The sequence below is a fragment of the Phocoena sinus genome, chromosome 1 (genome assembly GCF_008692025.1).
Source record: "Phocoena sinus isolate mPhoSin1 chromosome 1, mPhoSin1.pri, whole genome shotgun sequence".
Taxonomy (NCBI): domain Eukaryota; kingdom Metazoa; phylum Chordata; class Mammalia; order Artiodactyla; family Phocoenidae; genus Phocoena; species Phocoena sinus.
The window spans coordinates 165,391,914-165,414,801 of record NC_045763.1 but is presented as its reverse complement, the minus strand read 5'-3'; the positions used below and the strand labels follow the sequence as shown (position 1 = coordinate 165,414,801).

Here is a 22,888-nt window from a genome sequence, read left to right as displayed (position 1 = left end):
GCTTAGGCTTTGAGATTCTGTCCACATCCTCTGGGAATTTCACCCTTATAGTGTTGATCTTATACGGAACTCCTTTACCACCCAAGCATGGACTCTCAGTGGTGAAGCTGACCCTATTCATTGGTAGTTTTCACTTGCTTTACTTTGGTTCTGTGGGGCACCTACTTGTTTCACACAAATATTATAAAGTTGGGTAGTTATTTGTTGACAGTCATTTATTTACAAAGTATAAAATATCGAATTATTGACAAAGCATAATTTGTCCCCTAATTTTCTGACAGATGGTTTGAAATTGGTAGGAATATAAGCCAATGGGGAAAACGTGCGGTTTGCCACCTTAATATTGGACTTGCTCTGAAGTTAAGGAGCCTTCATGGAACTCAAATACTAGTTATCTGAACAGTAAATGTATATGAGCCAAGACAGTTTTCAAGAAGCACTTACTCCACCAGTTACCACAACATATTAGAAAGCTCAGCTGATATTCCAGGAAAGTTGTTCTTGGCTTCTGAGCAAAGCTTTCCAATGGGCTTCCTGTATGACCCTGGGACACTATTTCTCCACTGTCCAGCTACCTACTTTTGCATTCTGGTTTCCAAGAGCAAGGAGAGGGACACAGTAGTTCTAGAACATGTCTTAGATTGCTGTGCAAGGCAAACAAGCAAAACCAACAAAGCTAGAATCCTTTAAAGTTAGGCCAGTGCCAGCTAAAAGCAACCAGGCCCCTCCTACCCTCTCTGACCCAAATGAGTCCTCCAGAGTCAAAGGTAGCTCTCTACCAGAGGTCACTTAACTCCACACTGCCATGTCTTACTACCAAAAGAGAAAGAGAAGGAGTTCTTTTCTAAATCCTTCTCTGTTTCCTCAACAGAATTCATCACCAATATGTTCTTCATGGTGGTAAACCTAACATAGACCATTTGCATCTAAACGAATACACACGCTCATTTAACAGTCCCACAAGTTATATTTCATTACACAATTATCAGAGGCAAATTATCTGCAAACAGCAATAACTGCTGTAGAGCTATATGCTCTGATTAAACAAATATATTTTTATTTGAAGATTATTCCTTAATAAATGTTACATTTAACAGTACAAAAAAAAAGGAAAAATATATTTACAAAGAGCAAAGGCAATGAGACTGTTTCTTCAGCTATAACCGATAGTAAAAGAAAATATAACTTTTTCATAGCCAAATAAGCTACCTTCTTAAAATATCAAATAAATAAATACATTTAAAGCTATCAACTGAGTTACTATTCTGTAGCTACTAATCTGAAGTAACTAAAATTCAGTATCAGAGTCCTGGATTTACAATGCTGTATTTTTTCACTGATTTCTTCATCTGCTTAATTTTCTTCTTTAAGACTTGATGATCTTGTTTTGAAATATTCCGAAAGTATCTACAACCTAAGAAACAAAACAAGGCAAAATAAAAAGTTTTAATACTTATCATCAAATTCTTCAAGTATATTTCTACATTTTAAAAATTTTGCTTCAACTCTGGCATACTGATGATTCTAAAAGTAGAAGGATTTGTATTATCTACACCGATATGTCTAAGCCCGTTCTCAGAGCTGTCACCAATGAAATGTACTGCTTCCTACATACAAAAATATTTCTGATGCATCATAATTAAAGCATATACTTTAGCTTGTTTTCTACCTTCCCTCCTAAACCTTAGTTAAGGTGATATGCATATTATATATATTCATGTATTAAATGAGCCTTCTCCAGAAGCAAACTACTAGAGCTTCCTTCTCAATGATAAGTTGGTAAAAGAGCCAAAGATGCATTTATGACAATAAGGAAGTTCTCTGTAGAAAACCCTGATGTGAAGAATTAGAATAAACAAATCATAGGTTAGAAGAAATCAAAAATTTAATCTAGTCATTCCTGCCATCTAGCAGGCAGCTGGATGGTGATCATGCAGATATGCCAAAGGTGCCAAAGGTGCTCATCAGAAGTTCTACCTGCTTTTCATAGTCTTACAATGCTAAGAGGATCACTAGTTAAGTATTTCAGAGACATGAATCAAATTCCTGTAAGAAAAATGTAAACTGGATATTATAAGAGATTTTCTCTATTTAATAAATGAGACCATAAAAAACATAGGAAAAATTAATTTTATTACAGTCTCAGTTTGCATTTATTCATATTCTCTGGGAACTTGCTAGAATATATATTGTACCTAGAGTAACAATTTTTTTTTTTTTTTTTTTTTTTTTTTGCAGTACGCGGGCCTCTCACTGTTGCGGCCTCTCCCACTGCAGAGCACAGGCTCCGGACGCACAGGCTCAGTGGCCATGGCTCACGGGCCCAGCTGCTCTGCGGCATGTGGGATCCTCCCAGACCCAGGCATGAACCCATGTCCCCTGCATCGGCAGGCGGACTCTCAACCACTGCGCCACCAGGGAAGCCCTAGAGCAACAATTTTATTATCCCTGAAAATAGTAAGGTGAGAACTGCTAATATTTTATTAGCTGGGAAGCAGTGGCGTGTGTGGTGTTATATAATAATTTGTGTTTCTAAACACATCTACCACTTTAGCAAAAACAAAATACTTTGTACACAGATTTCTGCTTCAGTCTAGAATACAGAAAACTGGAAAAAACTCTGCTACCAATCTAACACAGAGAAAAAGCCAAATAAACTACAATTCCTAACTTCAAGCCCACCAAGCTAAAGTCACAGGGCAGCCAAGCAGCCTGAACTGTTGGGAGGAAAGGCCCCTCCAAGGAGAAATGGGCCTGGTTCACCTTGAGCAGAGCATGGGAGGAAGGGCAGCCACCATACCCTACTCCAAGCTCAAAGCAAAGGGAGGCCACGACTAAAATTCGAATCCCAGGATGTACTGAGGGTAACCAGATCAAGAACAAAACCCAGCACAACCCCTAATAGACTGACTCAACCCCCATACTAACACCCTGAAAGAAGAAAAGGTGAGCCCATTCTCAGACATTTTATGCCTGATATTCGCAGGATACCTCAGAATGTATAAAGCACTTTGATGTGATGTTTGTGTGATGCTTAACAATCCTGTAAGCAAATAGGGCAGGTGTTACACTGCCCATCTCAAACAGAAGGACCCCAAAGGTTAACTGCTTGACCTAAGTGACATGGCAAGTAAGGGACAGAATTGGAAGTTAACCCAGGTCTCCAGACCCCACTCAAACACAGGTACCTTTTGATATCTGTACCAGGAACCTCTACACTCATAAAGTAGAAAGTCACAGTCCAAATCACATTTGTTTCTTGTCATCAGTACATCAGAGAGAAATTTTAAAAACTACTTTCATGTTTGCTAATCCCTTTCCTCCCATAAAATCAGTATTTTACTAATCTAAGTAACCATCTGAAACATTAACTGAGAATACTAATTCCAAATCCATACAAATTATATCTAAACCGACCTGAAGAATCTCTTTAGGATACTTTAAACTCCCTGGCCACACAGTGCTTACTCATGGCCACTGCGAGGTCACTTTCTTCACCTCTGGACATGTTCTGTGACAGTCTCATTTCAGTACTGGCTACCTTTCTATATTTCAGTGGTACAAAGCAGGTAAGAGTTTTAACAGCCAAGATATTCCCCAAAGAAAAGACCAATTTCCCTTTCTTTTAAGAGGACTTTTAAGTAAGTTAATAGGAGGTATTTTTTTTTTCTTTTCTGAAGGGAAGAAAATGTCTCATCCTTACAGCAACAGGTAAGTAAATATAAATAACATAAAGCTGTCATAAAAAAATGAGGTCAATAAAGAATATTTTTCTATGTCTAATATAGTAGATAATCTCAGTAAACTTTCTCTACAGCACAGCCAAATGGTCATTTGCTGTGAAAACGGTGCATCCTTTATCTTAATGGCCCCTAAAGATACTCAAGCTAGAGCATAAAAACCAATGACGATCAACAATATGAAATCACTGTTTCTAATCCACGGAAATTCCCTACAAGCAGATCACCTGGCCCGAATTCAGTATTATTTTTCCACTCAGCAGTTATTTTTCCAGCATCTAATACCCTTAGATACTGTTTAGGTAAACTCTAATATGAATGAATGGTCACACTTTGCAATTTCAAAATCACCTGAAAGCTATGGCTAGATAAAAAGAAAACAAAACATGTACCTTTTCCTAACAATAACCCAGCTACCAAAGCTTTCTCACAAGCCAAAGCTTTATCTTCCTTCCAATCACTTTTTGCCCAAAAGTAGCTGAAGTGAAAGCTTGGCCACCAGTTTTTCCTGGAGTTCCACTCTTCTTGAACCCAGGCAAGATGACTCCTGGAAAAGAAAAGTGTCAAAAGGGAAGGTCAGTGATGGAGACAGACCTATAGTGTCAGAATCTGAACTTAAGTAGGGTCTGTGGAAAGATGACAAGGAAGATGATTCCAAACTAGCTTCCAAGTATGGCCATGGCATAGCACACGCATGAAAGCAAATCCTTTTTCGTCCTCTTTGATCTCCACGTCCCATTTTCCATTTAATGAAAGAGCCAGTTCAGTACAGCACAGCAGTTAACAGCATAGACTCTAAGGTCAAAATCTCAGATTCAAATCCCAGATCTTCCATCTACTATCTATGTGATCTTCGGCACATTGCTTAATCTTTCTGAGCCTCAATTTCCTTGAGGATATTAATGGTGCCCATCTCGTAGCACTGTTATTAGGATTAAACTGGTCCATAGTATAGCAAGTGTCATATAAAGCTCTTTGCATGCTGTCTGGTACAAAGTACATTTTCAACAAATGTTAGCTATTGTTATTTATTTCTTAAAAGTTACTTTAAAACCTTACTTTAAAATTATATGCTACAAAGAATTACTATCCAAATTAAGATGGCATTATTATACAAACACAGGAACACATAGGTTTGACAGTTGAACCCAGGCAGTGCTAAGTATTCCTCAATAATTTAATAGAGCAAAGACCTATTTGCCCCTGTGGCAAAACTTCTAGAGGTTTAAAAAGTGAGCAGCACATTTCTTTGCCTTCAAGAACCTTGGGGTTAGTAAGGGTTTGTACAGTGCTTTAGATCTGGAAAGTGGTTTACAGGGAGCACATCAACATATCACACCAAAAATACTTCCTAATCAAGACTGTTCTAAGGTCAAGTCAGGTCTGAAGCCTGAAGCAAGTTCCCACTGATAATGAATTTCCTAAGCAACTAAAATGGATATAATAAATCAATGAAATTTAATTTTTGTGATATCCTTTATTCTCTCACACACAAGGTAAATGACAAGGGCCACTCCTTTTCTTTTACTCAAGATGTGGCACTGATGATTATTTTGATCAGAGGGATAGCTTTAGATACGCAGCTCACAAGGGACTTAATAAATATTTGCTGAATGAATAACCATGACGATTTTATGAGGTCCTAAAAAACCCCACTGAAAATGACTGAGAACTGTTGGGAGAAAAGCTGCTTCCCATGTGATCTTACAAGTTGATGACACAAATCACAAACAGCTTTACAAAGAATCTAGTGAAGAGTGGAGGTGACCTCCTCTGGTCCCTATTTCCAATTAGAAAGCACAAACTTAGCTCTTAGCAGAGTAGTGGTAAGGGCTATTACCCAATTTGATAGCACAAAAAATCTGGATAGAATTTTTGTATGTTTTACTTGTGACTTCCTATTTCCTGTTCTTCTGACGTACTCAGAAGAAAACAGCTGAAGACACAGTTCAAGAAATCCAAAAACACAGAACTTTATTAGCTAAAATATTATAAAACATTATTTATGCTGATCCAGTAATAAACACTGTATGTTTCTTACTTACCCCATTAAAGTCTGTCTGAGATATCTTGCCAAATATTTCCAAGCAGTTATATTTTTAGTGCATCCAGCAAAATCTAAGACTCCAAATAATACCTCCAACCCCAGTTTATGGTGTTCTTCGTTTTCTGCAATGGTCACAACAGTTAGAGTTTACAGAAAGCACTGAAGAGCACAAAGCTAAAAGATTATATTCCACTGATAAAGTATCACTGAATCATAAGCCTTCTAGTTTGATTAACAGTTTAAAACAATTCATTATGATCATACTCTCCTGTGATGAATCTGAAGAATTTGATAATTTAGTCCACATTATTGAAGGCAGGGTGGTGAGTCTGACCTCTACATGGGTTTATACTACTGAGAACATTACTTAAGGTACTGGCCCTATTTGGGCATTTTATATATGTTCTCTTCTATTAGGAGAAGAACCGAGGTAGTCCCAGTACCTACTGGACTTAGCAAGCGGATTTCCTATGAAGAATTATGTTCTTTTCTACACTGAGGTGAATCCCAGTAAAGATTAAAATGAGCTGAATCATATAAATTGAAGCCATTTTTTTTTTGCAACCATTGCCTAAATTCTATAGCAGAGGTCAGCACACTTTTTCTGTAAAGGGCCAGACACTATTTAAGTTTTGCAAGCCTTACAGGCTGTCATAACTACTCAACACTACTGTCATAGGGCAAAAGCAGCCATAGACTGCTTTTATATTTTTGTATATAAATAAATGGACATGACTGTGCTCCAACAGAACTTGATTTATGGAAATAGGCAAGAGGGGACTTCCCTGGTGGTGCAGTGATTAAGAATTCGCCTGCCAATGCAGGGGACACAGGTTCTACCCCTGTTCCAGTAAGATCACACATGCCACGGAGCAACTAAACCCGTGCACCACAACTACTGAGCCTGCGCTCTAGAGCCTGCGCACCACAACTACTGAAGCCCGTGCACCTAGAGCCCGTGCTCCGCAACAAGAGAAGCCACCGCGATGAGAAGCCCACGCACTGCAACCAAGAGTAGTCCCCACTTGCCATAACTAGAGAAGGCCCGGGTGCAGCAACGAAGACCTAATGCAGAAAGAAAGAAAGAAAAGAAAGGAAGGAAGGAAGAAAGAAAGAAATATTAAAAAAAAAACAAAACAGGCAAGAGGTGGTTCTGGCCCATAGCCACAGTCTGCTGAGCCCCAGTCTACAGTCTGTCTGCACAAAGAGATTTAAAACAAACTACTTACCTGATTTTCTCAGTAATCTATGGAATTCTAACATCAGTTTATGAGATGGTACAATCTGATACAAAATCTGGAAGAAAGGATAATCTTGTAATTTTTACACATTCGAAAGGCGTTTCTCTAATTTCAGCTTACTTTCAAATAAAGTTCTTACTATCTAATATGCCCTTGGTAAAGGAATCAAGGATTTAAAAGATACTTTGCTTTTTTTTTTTTTCTTGCGGTACACGGGCCTCTCACTGTTGTGGCCTCTCCCGTTGTGGAGCACAGGCTCCGGACGCGCAGGCTCAGCAGCCATGGCTCACGGGCCCAGCCGCTACGCTGCATGTGAGATCTTCCCGGACCGGGGCATGCACCCGTGTCCCCTGCATTGGCAGGCGGACTCTCAACCACTGCGCCACCAGGGAAGCCCGAAAGATACTTTGCTTTTATCCAGTCCAACTCTGGTATAGAAAGGTGTTCTACGTAAAGCTATTTAAAAAAAAAAAAAAAAATCCCTCCTAATAACAAGCTAGTTGGTTGGGAGGGTGGGGGGATGTGGATAGACGGAGACATTTTATTTTCTCTATACTTATACTGTTCACCACACTTAACCACTTAATTTCTTTTCAGTAGCCAGGACTGAGGAAAAAAAATAAAAAGAGAATCAATATCACATAGGAAAGATATTTAATATTTATTGATCACAAAAGGTCACAGAATATACAAAACAAAACCCAAAAAAGGCAAGGCTAGTTATTTTGGAAGACTGTATTCATGAACACAGTACATTAAGAGTATTCAAGTCAATATTTTTACAATCTTTTTACACAATAGGGACAAGTTAAAGGTTTTTCTTTCTAAAAATAGGATGGACAATTTTTATGAATATGCAAAAAATAGGATTGAAAGTATATTTCTCACTTAAACACATTTAATATTAGAGATGAATTTATTCTGTCTGCTGCTGAGGTAATTTAACCTTACACTGAAATAATTTCCCACAAAATGAAAAGTAAATTTGTTAATTTCTCTTAATAGTTTTTAAATTAGAGATCAATCAACATGATCAATATACCAATATCAGAGAGTATTATTAAAACTCAGTTTTTACAAAATCACATTTTCTTTTTTGATTTAGGGAATTCTGTATATGGTTCAATTCACTTATTGAAATACAACATATGTACTAGAAAGGTACACAAATCATGAGTGTGCCATTCAATAAACTTTCACAAGTTATACACACTCACATAATCAGCACCCAGATCAAAAGATAGAACACTATCAGAACTCTGGAAGTCTTTCATCAGTTTTGTAAAATTCTTAGCCATTGACTCATTAAATATTGTCTTTGCCTGTTTGTTTGCCTTTGAACCCCGTTCTCTCTCCTTTCCCTTGGCTCCAATTACAAGTAGTTCAGACCTTTCACCAAGTCCTTTGTACACTCTTTTCTGCACTTATCCTTTTTGCTCTTCCTTCTTTAGCCTGATTTTCTACACAGTTCATTAATCCTCTCTTCTGCTATGTTCAATCTATTTAAACCCATTTATTGAGTTAATTTCAAATACTGTATTTTTCAAAAGGAAAACCAGAATTTCTCTAAATCTATCTTGTCTTGAAGATAAGTGTTGAATACAGTGATTTTCTATTCCATTTTTTAAAGTCTTTTCAGAACACCATTAATGAAAGACAACCTGAGTGAAGTTCAGCATCTTGCTTTTGTTGTAACTGTCCTTAGTATTTTCTTGCACAAATGGGTAAAGAGAAATCTTGAAGAATAAAATTAAAATAGCAACTTTAAAAGTATATTACGCAGTTTGCAAGTAAGACTGTGGTACTGATATTAAGATAGACATATAAAAAAAAAAAAAAAAAAAAAAAAGATAGACATATAAATCAATGGAACAGAATTCAGTGTCCAGAAATAAACCATATATATCCATGATCAATTGATTTTGACAATGGTGCCAAGACAATTCAATGGGAGTAAGAAAATTCCTTTCAACAAACAGTGCTGGGACAACTGGATATCCACATGGCAAAAAATGAAACTAGACCACTACATCACACCATATACAAAAATTAACTCAAAATGGATCAAAGACCTAAAGGTAAAAACTAAAATTATAAAACTGTGAAGAAAACCTAGGTGTAAATATGTGTTACCTTAGATTAGGCAATAGTTTCGTAGATATGACACAACTAAAGCACAAGCAACCAAAGGAAGAACAGTAAATTGGACTTTATCAAAATGAATCATTTTTGTGCTTCAAAGAACACTATCAAGGGAACTCCCTGGTGGTCCAGTGGTTAGGACTCGGCACTTTCACTGCCGAGGGCCTGGGTTCAATCCCTCGTGGGGGAACTAAAATCCCGCAAGCCGCACCACTCAGCCAAAAAAAACCCATTATGAAGAAAGATAAAGATAACCCACAAAAAGGGAGAAAACAGAAAATAGCTGCAGATCATATACCTGATAAGGGTCTAGTACCCAGAATATATATAAAGAACTCTTACATGTCAACAACAAAAAGATAAGCAACCCAATTAAAAAATGGGCAAAGGAATATTTCTCCAAAGAACATAAATGAATCGCCCATTAGCACATGAAAAGTTGGTCAACATCGTTAGTCATTAGGGAAATGCAAATCAAACCCACAATAAGATACTACTTCCCATCTACTAGGATGGCCATAATAATAATAATAATAATACAGTGACAAATACGAGCGAGGATGTGGAGTAATCAGAACCCTCATACATTGCTGGGGAGAACGTAAAGTTGTGCAGCTCCTTGGCAAAACAGCTTGGCAATTCCTCACAAAGTGAAACATAAAGTTAGCATATTCTGGTGATTCAGCTTCAAGGTATGTATACCCAAGAGAACTGAAAACGTATGTCCCACAAAAAGTTCTACACAAAAGTTCACAGAAGTATTATTCATAATAGCTGAAAAGTAAAAACAACACAAATGTCTATCAATTGGTTAATGGATAAACAAATGTTGTATATTCATACAGTGGAATAATATTGAGATATAAAAAGGAATGAAGTACTGACACATGCTACAACATGGATGAACTTAAAAATATGCTAAGTGAAAGAAACCATTCACAAAAGGCCACATATTGTATGACTCCATTTATATGAAATGTCCAGAATAGACAAATCTATAGAGACAGAAAATAGATTAGTGGTTACCTAGGGTTTGGGTGGAGAGGGTAGGTGTGGGCTAATGGGCACAGTGTTTCTTTGGGGGGGGTCATTAAATGTTCTATAATAGATTATGATAATGGTTGCACAACACTGTACATATACTAAAAAAATTGGATTGTGCATTTAAAACAGTGAATTTTATGTTATGTAAATTCCATCTCAAAAAAGCTGTTAAGAAAATGTAAAGTGCCTTGAATCAAGAATAAACCAGATTTTCTTTAAAAACATTTTTTTAAGTATTATGCAGTAAAACAAAGCCTGTTGAAAACTTTATAAAATGTACAGTTTCCACATCTGAAGGTTTGATAATGTCAATTTTGATGACTATACAAGTAAAGATTAGAGCTAATTGGCTTTTTAAAAGGAAGATTGGTAGAAAAGGATTTTTCTCAGTTATTTGTATAGGCTGAAAAGGACCTTTCTTTTTCCTCTAAAATATGATTAGAAACTGACCATGAAATATATAAAGAACTCCTAAATTCAATAACAAAAAACTGAAACACCTAGTTCAAAAAAGGAATGTAAACAGACATTTCTCCAAAGAAGGTACACAAATAACCACTAAGCACATGAAAAGATGCTCAACATCACTACCCTCAGGAAAATGCAAACCAAAATAAAAATGAGATACCGCTTCGTACACCTCAGGAGATCTATTATCAACTTCTTAAAAAAGAAAAGTAACAAAGTGTTGGTGAGGATGTGGAGAAATTTAAACCCTCATGCACTGCTGGTGGGAATGTAAAATGGTACAGCTGCTATGGAGACAGCTTGATGGTTCCTCAAAAGGTTAAACAAAGAAGTATCATATGATCCAGCAATTCCACTCCTAGGTATATACTTAAAATAACTGAAAGCAGGGACTCAGACACATACTGTACACCAATGCTCATAGTGGAGTTATCCACAAGAGCCAAAAACTGAAAACAACCCAAATGTCTACCAAGAGATGAATGGATAAATAAAATGTGGAATATATTTGTATAATATATATAATATTCTATTATATATATATATATATATATATAATAGAATATTATTCAGGCTTTAAAAGGAAGGAAATTCTGATACATGTTATAACATGGATGAATCTTGATAACATTATGAAATAAGCAAGACATAAAAGGACAAATACTGTATGATTCCACTTAGATGAGGTTCCTAGAACGAGCAAATTTATAAAGAGACAGAAAGTAGAATAGAGGTTGCTGTATGCCTGAAACTAACACAGTATTGTAAATCGATTATACTTCAATATATTTTTTAAAAAAAAGTAGAATAGAGGTTACTAGGGGTTGGGGGAGGCTACTGTTTAATGGATACAGAGTTTCTGTTTGTGATGATGAAAAAGTTCAGGAAGTAGACAGTGGTGATGGCTGCACAAAATTGTGCATGTACTTAATGGTAATGCCATTAAAATGTGCACTTGAGGGACTTCCCTGGTGGTTCAGTGGTTCAGACTTCGAGCTTCCAATGCAGGGGGCACAGGTTCAATTCCTGATCAGGGAACTAAGATCCCAGATGCCACATAGCACGGCCAAAAAAAAAGAAAAAATGTGCACTTGAAAATGGTTAAAATGGTAAATTTCATATTACATATATTTTACCACAATAAAAAAAATTTTAAGGAATACCATATACAGTAACAATCCCAAACTTGAAAGACTTAGGGGTAAATTTAACAAAATATATACACTAAAAACTTCAAAACATTTCAGAGAGAAATAAAATACCTAAATTAATGGAGAGACATACCATGTTCACAGTTTGGAAATCTCAGTATTACTAAGATGTCTATTCTCTCAAAATTGATCTACAGATTCAAAATCCCAACAAGATATTTTTTGTAGCAACTGACAAACTGATTTTAAAATGTACACGAAAAGTCAAAAGACCTAGAGAAGCTAAAAGCAATTTTGAAAAAGGACAAATTTGTATGACTTCCATGACATGATTCCAAGACTCGCTGTAAAGCTACCATAGTCAGGATGTGTGGTATTGGTATACAAATGGAAATACACATCACTAGAACACAATAGAGTCTATATGCATGGTCAATTGATTTTCAACCAAGTTACCAATGTAATTCAACAGGGAAAGGATAGTCTTTTCAACGACACTTACCTCACACTACACAAAAAAATCAGCTCAAAACCTGTCCCAGACCTAAACATAAAACTGTAACACTTCTCGAAAAAAAAACACAGAAGAGAATCTTCATTATCCTGGAGTAGGCAAAGATTTCTTAGACAAAAAATACTAACTGTAAAAGAAAAATGAGTAAATTGTACTTAATCAAAATTAGAAATTTCTGCTCTTTGAAAGATACGGTAAAGAAAACAAAAAGGCAAGCCACAGACTGGGAGAACATATTTACCATCCATATACCTGACAAAGGACTTGTACCCAGATTATATTTAAAAACTTCCAAATCAATAAGACAAATAAGAGAAACTGAACTTTCATACTTTGATGGTGGGAATGTCAATGGTATAGTCTCCTCAGAAAACAGCTGGGCAGTTTCTTAAGTTAAATATATACCTTCCAGCAATTCTAGTCTTAGGTAACTACCAAAGAAAAATGAAAATATATGTGCACACAAAAACTTGTACATGAATGTTCACAGTGGTATTCATAATAGCCAAAGAGTGAAAATAACCCAAATGTCCATCAAGAAGTGAATGTATAAAAATGGAATAATACTCAGCAGTAATAAGGAAAAAATTACTGATACAATAATATGGATAAATCTCAAAAACATTCTACTGAGCAAGAAAATCCAGACCTAAAGAAAAAAAAAAGAGTACATACTGTCAGATTTCATTTATATGAAATTCTAGAAGAGATAAAACTAATCTATAGTGACAGAAAACAGATCAGTGACTGCCTGGGGCCAAGAGTACATGGGCGGCTTGGCTGCAAAGGGAAATGAGGGACTTTCTAGGGTGACGGAAATGTTCAATATCTTAATTATTATGGTGTTACATGGATGCATATATTTGTAAAAATGCATCCCAGTGTACATTTAAAATATCTGTTTTATTGTATGTAAGTTAAATTTCAATAAAGATGATTTCCTAAAAAAAAAAGCAATGCAGAACTTTCCAACCAGGGTGACAAAACAGTTTCTGAAATATTGATCCTCTCCCCTCCGTCTCACTTGGGCAGAAGATGGGGGAATGGTAGTGATGGGGGGGTCTGCCAGGAGGTTGCAGCCTCCTGTCTTTACCTCAGTGTGCCATACATACACTGTCATTTTCTCTGGATGTTACAACATGAAAGTTGCAAAGCAGTGACCTAAGAATGTCTTAAAGTAGATCCCCAAACCTGTTCAAACACTGACATAAAAATTCTCTACCTTAAGCACACTTATCAGTTTCTCTCTTGGTGCCTTCTCTCTCTTTAAAAAGTTGTATAAGTAGATATGAGCATTTGGATTTGATGGGAACTTTTCATCATAGGCGTAATTGGTAAGAACCTCTCGGGCTCCATCTTGATCCCCATAGAATTCCAGCATCTATATAAAATAAGTCATGATATCTTAGCTAAATTCTGTAAGATAGCTATATGAAATATCATGTACAACTTAACTTTATTGATGAGCACAAAAAAAGTCATACAACTGTAAAACAGCATTTACTATATAGGGAACAATAGTGATGCCAGTTTTTGCTTCCACCAGCATATGTTACAACCTCCATAGAACACAGAAGATCATAAAAAAGGCCTACATGGTTTCCCATTTTTCCCTTATTGTATTTCGTTACTGAAAAATGCAGCAACTTCAACATAAGAAGTGTTCCTATGAGAAATAAAGTCTTCAAAGTAGGGCACATTAGGACCAAAAAAAGACCATACGATGCAACTAACCTCAGTGCCCTACATAACTTTAGCCACAAAAGGAGTGCATAAGGAATTATAATTCCTTTCCTTTCATTCCTTCCCATCCTGACACAGGAATTTCCAGATTCACTAGCATACGGTTTCAGAGATTATCTTCGGACAGCATAATTATCACTTTAGCACTAATGAAACTTTCAAAAAGCAAGGGACTTCAGCATCCATGGATACTGAGGGACTACTGTATTTGGCCATGACACATTATCCAATGGTGAAAATAAACACAGTAACGTTTACAGTATATTGGTAAAATAAACAAAACTTATTCAGACCAAAAAGAAGCATCATATTCTTGTAATTTTTAAACAATTTTTTCCATTAGTTCCTTTCTGATCAATAAAGATTAAGCTTATAACAAAATGAAACTAATAAAACCTTATGAAAAGTTTACTTACCTCTACATAACTCTTCACAAAAGGGTCCCAAACTCCAGGAATTTGAATCAATGCACAAAGGTTTATAGATGTCTTCCAGCTGTGGTTGAGCATATTCTGGGACGCTGTGTTGTAAGCATAATCATCCTCATCTGTCCAAAGACAAAAGATTTTTTAAAGTATTCAGTACTGAGGACTTCTGCAGAATCAGTACTCAGTAAACTACCCACAAGAAAAGCTCAGACCCTGATGGCTTCACTAGTGAATTCTAACAATCACTTCAAGTATAGTACTAATTCATCACAAACTCTCCCCCTAAAAAAGGACAGAGAGAAAACACTTCGCAACTGATCTATGAGATCAGAATCACCCTGATACCAAAACCAGACAAAGACAACACAGGAAAATTACAGACCAATATCTCTTATAAGTATAGATGCAAAAATTCTCAACAAGATACTAGCAAACTGAATCTAGCAACACATAAAGTGGGATCTATTCCAGGAATGCAAGGTTGTTTAACACCTGAAATCAATTAATACAATATTCCAAATCAATAGGATAATGACAAAAACCTCATAACCATCTCAATTGTTCCAGAAAAAGCATTTGGCAAAATTCAATAACCTTTCATGATAGACACACTGAACATCTAGGAAAAGAAGCAAGTTCTTCAATCTGGTAAAGGGCATCTTATGAAAAACCCACAACTAATATCAGAATTGATGGTGAATGACTGCATGCAAGAGAGAATGTCCCCTCTTGCAACTTCTATTCAACATTATAATGGAGGTTCTAGGCAGGGCAATTCAACAAGAAAACAATACAAACAATGTCCAGATTGGAAAGGAAGAAGTAAAACTATCTCTACTTGCAGATGACATGATCTTGTACATGGAAAATCCTAAGAATACATTAAAAACTTATTATAACTAATAAATGAGTTGAAAGTTGCATAATATAAAATCAACGCACAATAGTCAATTGTGTATCTATATACTTGCAATGAACAATCCAAAAATGAAATTAGGAAAATAATGCCATTTACAATAGCATCAAAAATGATAAACTACTTAGGTATGAATTTTACAAAAGAGACATAAAATTATAGTCTGAAAAGTAGTATTGTTCAAGGAAATTAAAGAAGACCTAAATAAATGGAAAAGACATCCTGTGTTCATGGGTTGGAAGATTTATTAAATTAATCTATAGCTTTAATGCAATTCTTATCAAAGTCCCAGCTGGCTTGTTTGCATAAATGACAAGCTGATCCTATAATCCATATGGAAATGCAAGGGACCAGGAATAGCCAAAACAATCTTTAAAAAGAAGAACAAATTTGGAGGATTCACACTGTGACCTCAAAAGTTACTATAAAGCTACAGTAATTAAGACTGTGATATGGGCATAAGTATGGATATATATAGATCAATGGAAGAAAATTTAGAGTCCACAAATAAAACTTCATATATGGGCAACTGATTTTTGATAAGGGTACCAAGACAATTCAGTGGGAAAATAATAGCCTTTTCAATAAATATGCTGGAACAACTGAACACCCACATGCAAGATAAAGTTGAACCCCTACCCACCTCACATGATATAAAAAAATTAACTCAAAATGAATTAGATAACAACTGTAAAACTATATAACTCTCAGAAGAAAACATAAGTCTAAATCTTCGTGACCTTGGAGTAGGCAAAGGCTTCTTGGATTCAACAACAAAAGCACAAGCAACAAAAGAAAAAAACAAACAACTTCATCAAAATTAAAACCTTTTGTGACTCAAAAAACACCAGGAAAGTAAAAAAGATAACCCACAGAATAGAAAACAAACATTTCCAAATCCTACACCTATCTGAAAAGGGACTTGTACCTAGAATATATAAAGAACTCTTATAACTTAATAATAAAATAATAAGTAATTCAATTAAAATAGGAGAAAAGGATCTGAATGCAAATTTCTCCAAAGAAGATATACAAATGGCCCACAAGCACATGAAAAGATGCTCAACATTATTAGTCTCTAGGGAAATGCAAATCAAAACCACAAGATACTACTTCACACCCAGCAGGACAGCTATATCAAAGACAGATAATGGCAAGTGTTGGGAAGGACGTGGAGAAATTAGTACCCTCCTCATACACTGCTGGTAGGAACGGAAAATGGCACAGCTGCTTTGGAAAGAAAACAGTCCAGAGGTCCCTCAAAAGTTCACAGCAACATTATTCAAAATAGCCAAAAAGCAGAGAACAACCCAAATGTCCATCACCCGATAATGGACACATAAATGTGGTATATCTATACAATGGAATATTAATAAATAAAATAAATAAAAAGGAATGAAGTGCCATTACATGCTACAATGTGGGTGAACCTTTAAAAACATAAGGCTAAGTGAAAGAAGTCAGTAACAAAGAAGTCAGTCCTACATATTTTAGGACTCCATTGTATGAACTGTCCAGAATAGATAGATCTCTAGAGACAGAAAGTAGTTTAGTGGTTGCCTAGGACAGGAGGAACTGGGAAGAGTCGAGAGTTACTGCTAATGGCTACAGCATTTCTTTTTGGGGTGATAAAAGTGTTCTAAAATTGATTGTGGTAATGGATGCACAACTATGAATATTCCACAAACCACTGAATTTATACTTTAAGTGGGTGAATCATATTAAGAATCAGATCTCAATTCTTAATAAAGCTGTTGTTCTTAAAAAAAACATGATTACCACACCCAATAAATTGGTGACATGAAAACTCTGACAATAACAAATAATGAGGAGAAGACAGACAAAAGAAAGTCCAAATCAGACTACTAGTGGAATATAAATTGGTAACCACTTTGGAAAGAGTTCAGCCTATTATACAGTAAAGCTGAAGACACACATACTCTGTGACAACAATTCTACTCCTAGAAATACACGCATATGTGTATCACTACACATGCCCAAGAATTTCAAAGCAGCATTAATTATAATAGCCCCAAACTATTAACAACCTAAATGGTCATCAATATATAGAAGGAATAAATAAACTGCATGAATATCATACAATGTATGGTTTTACAACAATAAAAATGAACAAACTAGAGCTAATTCAACTATATGAACACATGTTAAATGCTGAACAAAATATGCAAGGCCCCAAAAGAATATATACAGTGTGAATCGAAATATGACACTGAGATATAGGCAAAACTAAATTACAGATACATACTTGAGTGGTAAAAGTATTTAAAGAAAACAAGAGAGTAATTACCCTTAAAGTCAGGACAGTCTTCTTGAGACACTGGGAGGAGGTGTGATTAGGCACACATGGGGAACTTTTAGGGGGTCAGCAATGTTGCGATCCTTAATCTGGGTGTAGTTACATGGATGTTTGCTTTACAATTATCCATTCTACCAGACATTTGTTTTACACACTGTTTCAGGATATATTTCACAATCTTAAAGGTTTAAAAAGAGAATCAGTCTTTCGAAAGCAACAGCTGATAGAAGCACAAAACACTTTTTGGTACCAGTGCCACTTTTTGGCCAAAAAAGTAGCCCCCACCCCCAAACAGGGATTGGTATTCTCTTCCCAGTGGGTCAATTGAATAAATATCAATATGAACCTGGAAATGAAGTGGTAACAGGAAAGTAGGTATGAAATGATATCCAAAAAAATGGTTAAGAAAGAAAGGCAGATCCCTGAGTAAGTACAAGTTAGGTATGGATTTACCATGGAAGGGGATTCCCAGCCACCAAGTACATCAAAGCCAACGAGCACAGGCCACAGCAGCAAGGAAAAATCCCAAACCAGCTCTGAGCATACATTCACATGTTCCATTCTTTTGAGTTGGTTATACAGAACTAGTCCTAACTTTTTTTTCTCATTAAACAGAAACATGAGGTTAAAGACAATCTAAAGAGCGCCACATATTATCCCATCTTTATCTCTTGTTGCTATAGAAGAGTGTCAGCTGCAGAAGGTACTGAATTATCTATCCATGGGAGTGATGGTGTAAATGCCACATTCCAACTGCTTTAATCATCATATATTTGCTTGAGTACTACTTAAAGTGTAGGAAGAAAAGTAAATACTGACTTTAAAACTTACCTAAATCAGTATCAGCAAGCCTTTACGGCAGGCATTATGGCAAGGTTAGCAAAAGAAACAGAGGACAGATATATGACCTCAAAAGACTGATGAGTCTAGACAGGGAGATACAACAAAAAACACACATGAAAAAACTTAGAATGACTAAAAAGCAAGAGGTGAAGAGCCAAATGATATAGGCTGAACATGCAGCTGATACGTTAGACTTAAGGTAAAAGAAGGTGGGGTCTAATGAGTCTTGAAGGGCAGATGGCATTCTAGAGGAGGAGAATGCACAAAGGCCTCACAATATTATCATGATGAAGACAGCATTTCAGAAGTGTCTTGGGGGAGATCAAAGATGGGAAACAGGGGCTTCCCTGGTGGTGCAGTGGTTGAGAGTCCACCTGCAGATGCAGGGGACATGGGTTAATGCCCCTGTCCGGGAAGGTCCCACATGCCGCGGAGCGACTGGGCCCGTGAGCCATGGCCGCTGAGCCTGCGCGTCCGGAGCCTGTGCTCCGCAACGGGAGAGGCCACAACAATGAGAGGCCCGCGTACCGCAAAAAAAAAAAAAAAAAAAAAAGATGGGAAACAGGAAGGGAATTTTGAGATTAGTAAGCCCACATGCCCAGAGACCAAGGAAATACTATCACATAAGGACAGTAAGGAAACACTGCTTAACACAAATGATGTGATAAATGTCAGAACTGAGACTTGGGTGGAGGATGTGAAAATAGAAAGGAAGGGGTCATTCCTAGAGGAGTTATGGAGAAAAACTATACAAGCGGAAAAAAGTACAGAGAATGATCACACAGCTCCAAAGAACAGAAATTTAGGGACAGGAGAGGATGACATCACCACGGAAAGTCAGTTTGAAAAGAACACATAGTCAATTTTTGGGGTGGCCAGTAAATCAAGAAAACTGTCTGTTCTGACCTTTATACAGAAGTGAAACAACATTATCTTGCCCTACTCTTTAAACATATTTTCCTAAGAAACAACATTATGAAACAAACTAAACTCCACTGTAAACACAGAGGAAATAATGCTTCTTATATGCAATAATGCCTGCTGAAGAAAATTTGTAACCTATCGTAGAAATCATGTTTAAGAAAGCAGTGAATCTAAAATGGTCATGAACTTAATCTATAAATCACCTAACTGATGTCTGAAAAGTTTTTTTAAATATCAGAAATTTTATAAAGGATGATCAAGAATTTTACATCCACAGAAATGTCTGTTCTCTGTACTATCTGGATAAAGCCAAGCTTGGAAGTAGGGGAATTAGATTACTCCTCCAGACCCCTTCTGTCCCTCTGAGTCAGTCTTACTACTTATTACTCATATTCACTCACCAAGCTGAGACAATTCCATCTTCTTTTTAGACCAAATATAATACTGCAAAAGCCCTTTATAGGCTTGAATAAGGTTGATTAACACTTCCTGAGAAGACGACTTTTCACCGTATCGCCATGTCTCTGCCTGGCTGAGATTTCTGTTCGCATCCTCAAGCATACCATGATGCAGAAGGTATAATGCATGTTGTAAGGAGATCTGCAACAATAAGAAAAAGCCCACAGTCATATAGGTCATTAGATAACCCTTAGTCAAAAAGCTCAGTAAATATATGACACATTCAGGCTAAGACCCTGGTAGGACACAAATGTTGGAGCAATATTGTCCTCATTATCAAAAATTTCAATCTAGCAGAAAGACAAATGAAAAATTATCATTATGTAAATGAGAACTAAATTATATAAACTTACAAACAGAAGGCAGTGTGAAAAGAACAGGGACATTGAAGACAGAGTCCGGGCTCAAATGCTATTTTAAAGCTACATAAACCTGAGTAAGTTACTCTCACCCTTTGTGAGTCTCCTCTTTTATATGGAACAATTATTATTAACCCTTTTGAAGGGCATTAAGGGGATTAAGTGAGATGATATATTTGTATACCACCTAATACCTAGTTTAGCCCATAGCAGACAATAAATTATTTTATACATGTTCTATAAACTCAGAGAAAACATCTTAATAAGGGGTGTTGAAGAATGGCACTGGTTCAAATGGAAAGTGTATGCCTGATACAGGAGAAGCAATAAGAATAATTCCACACAGAAGGGAGGGGCAATATAGGTGTGGTAATCTTAATAAGAGGTACAAACTAATATGTGTAAAATAAGCTACAAGGATACATTGTACAACACAGGGAATATAGCCAATATTTTACAATAACTGTAAATGGAGTATAAGCTTTAAAAATTGTAAATCACTATACTGTACACCTGTAACTTACACAGTATTATACAGCAACTATACTTCAATTAAAAAAAAAAGAATAATTACACAAAGAACGAGCAACACAAATAGGGAGGACATTAAGGAGGAGAATGATGGGAAGTACAGTTAATCATCTGAACAGAGTCAGAGTTCAAACCTTCATCTTAAACTACTGTAATAATTTCTCAACTGGTGTCTCTAATCCTGCCCCCGCTACAATCCATCTTCCACGTGACCGCCAAGGAAATCTCATTAGTCATTTGTGTAAAATCCTTCAACAGTTCCCATTGCCTATAGAATAAAAATCTAAGCTCCTTAGAAATGGCACACAGAGTTCAGCTTCCCCTGGCTTCTACCCACATGATTTTTAGAGTAACTAAAGCATTAGACACAGAGCTATTAAACTCTTTATTATCTCCTGCCATGCTAGACTACTCTTTCCCACAGTATGCACTGTGAATACCCACTAGCTTTATCAGACTCATCTCAAGCCTCACTTCCTTTCTTTTCCGACTCCCCTATTCATTCAATCCCAGCCCTTTCCAAAATTCCAGAGAGCCGACCATTTTCCACTTTGTCTTCTCCCTGTACAGTACACTTCTACTATGGCACCCATAACCATTTATTCCATTTACATGCCTGTCTCCCCCTACTGCAAGAACCATGGCTAGCACATTGTCTGGAAAACAGCAGCAAGTGTTTTTAAAATCGTTAACAGCAAAACATGTTTTATTGCCTATCCTAACTACCACCCTCAGACTCCAGAGTATGAAATAAGGCTCCTCTCAGGTTTCTTTACTTCAACTGAGTAGATTCCATGAGCTTAAAAGGATCTAGCCAATAATTTACTTAAAACTCTACCTTCCCTCCCCAATCAAATGGCTATCCAGTTTCTCCCTGAAAGAAGAAAATGGGAGCACACAACACCAAGGCAGACTATTCCCTTTTTCCAATTGTTCACTTACAAAATTCTTCCTAAAGTAGAACCATATGCTGCCTCCATTTAGTTTCTACTTGTAATGTATGTGGTCTACCAGAAAATAAGATCATAAGGGAGAACATGGCACGTAAGAGAAGCAAAAAATTTTTCTTAAATTAATAAAATCTGAAAAGAATCCTAAACTAGGTAAAATCATTTTTCAAAATTAGAGAGCAGTGGGATTATAAAATGCTACAGCCACTATGGGAAACACTTTGGTGAGTCCTAAAAAAGTTAAACATAGAATTATATGTTCATACATACTTTATATATATATAATATATATATTTGTATATATGACAAAAAATATGATCCAGCAGTTCTAGTCCTAGGTATATATCCAAAGGAATTGAAAGCAGGAACTCAAACAGATACTTGCACGCCAATGTTCACTGCAGTGTTATTCACAATGGCCAAAAGATGGAAACAACCAAACAAGAGACGAAAGGATAAACAAAATTTCACAGATACATACAATAGAATATTACATTGTATTGAGCCACAGAAAGGGATAAAGTCTGATACATGCCAACACATGGATAAATCTTGAAAACTTTATGCTAAGCGAAACAGCAGAACATAAAAGGACATATATTATATAATTCCACTTATATGAAATACCTAGAATAGGCAAATGCATAGACACAGAAAACAGATCGGAGGTTACCAGGGTCTGGGAGGAGGAAGGAATGAGGAGTTATTGCTTAATGGGTACAGAGTTTCTATTTGGGGTGATGCAAAAGTTTTGGAAATACTAGTGAGGGTTACACAACAATGTGAATGTAATTAATGCCACTGAATTACACACTTAAAAATGGTTAGATTACCACATTTTATGTTATACATATTTTACAGCAGTTTAAAACTATTTGGAAAATAGGAAAAGTAAAAACAAAAAACCAGAGGGTAAATATTTTAGGCTTTGCAGGCCATATGGTCTCTATCACAACTCTGCCATTGTCCTACTAAAAGCAGCTACTGACAATATGGAGATGAATAGGTGTGGCAATGTTCCAATAAAACTTTGTTTGGAGGCACTGAAAAAAAATTAAAAAGCAAAGCATT

At 36.2% G+C, this 22,888-nt stretch overlaps 1 protein-coding gene across 3 annotated transcripts in view; it reads right to left on the bottom strand.

Annotated features, from left to right (window-relative positions):
* Positions 1–248: 248 nt before the first annotated feature.
* TAF1A (TATA-box binding protein associated factor, RNA polymerase I subunit A) overlaps positions 249–22,888 on the bottom strand; it is a 35,107-nt gene continuing 12,467 nt past the window's right edge. For 2 of the 3 annotated variants that reach the window (XM_032653165.1, XM_032653174.1), the window contains exons 5-11: positions 19,920–20,118; positions 14,507–14,637; positions 13,570–13,728; positions 7,017–7,083; positions 5,786–5,909; positions 4,133–4,287; positions 1,041–1,414 (exon numbers count right to left, since the gene is read on the bottom strand). In XM_032653165.1, the coding sequence (XP_032509056.1) occupies positions 1,302–1,414; positions 4,133–4,287; positions 5,786–5,909; positions 7,017–7,083; positions 13,570–13,728; positions 14,507–14,637; positions 19,920–20,118 (948 nt within the window). In that variant the 3' untranslated portion in view covers positions 1,041–1,301. Of the gene's footprint in view, positions 1,415–4,132; positions 4,288–5,785; positions 5,910–7,016; positions 7,084–13,569; positions 13,729–14,506; positions 14,638–19,919; positions 20,119–22,888 lie in introns of all 3 variants that reach the window. The other variant, XM_032653180.1, reaches the window with a different exon arrangement.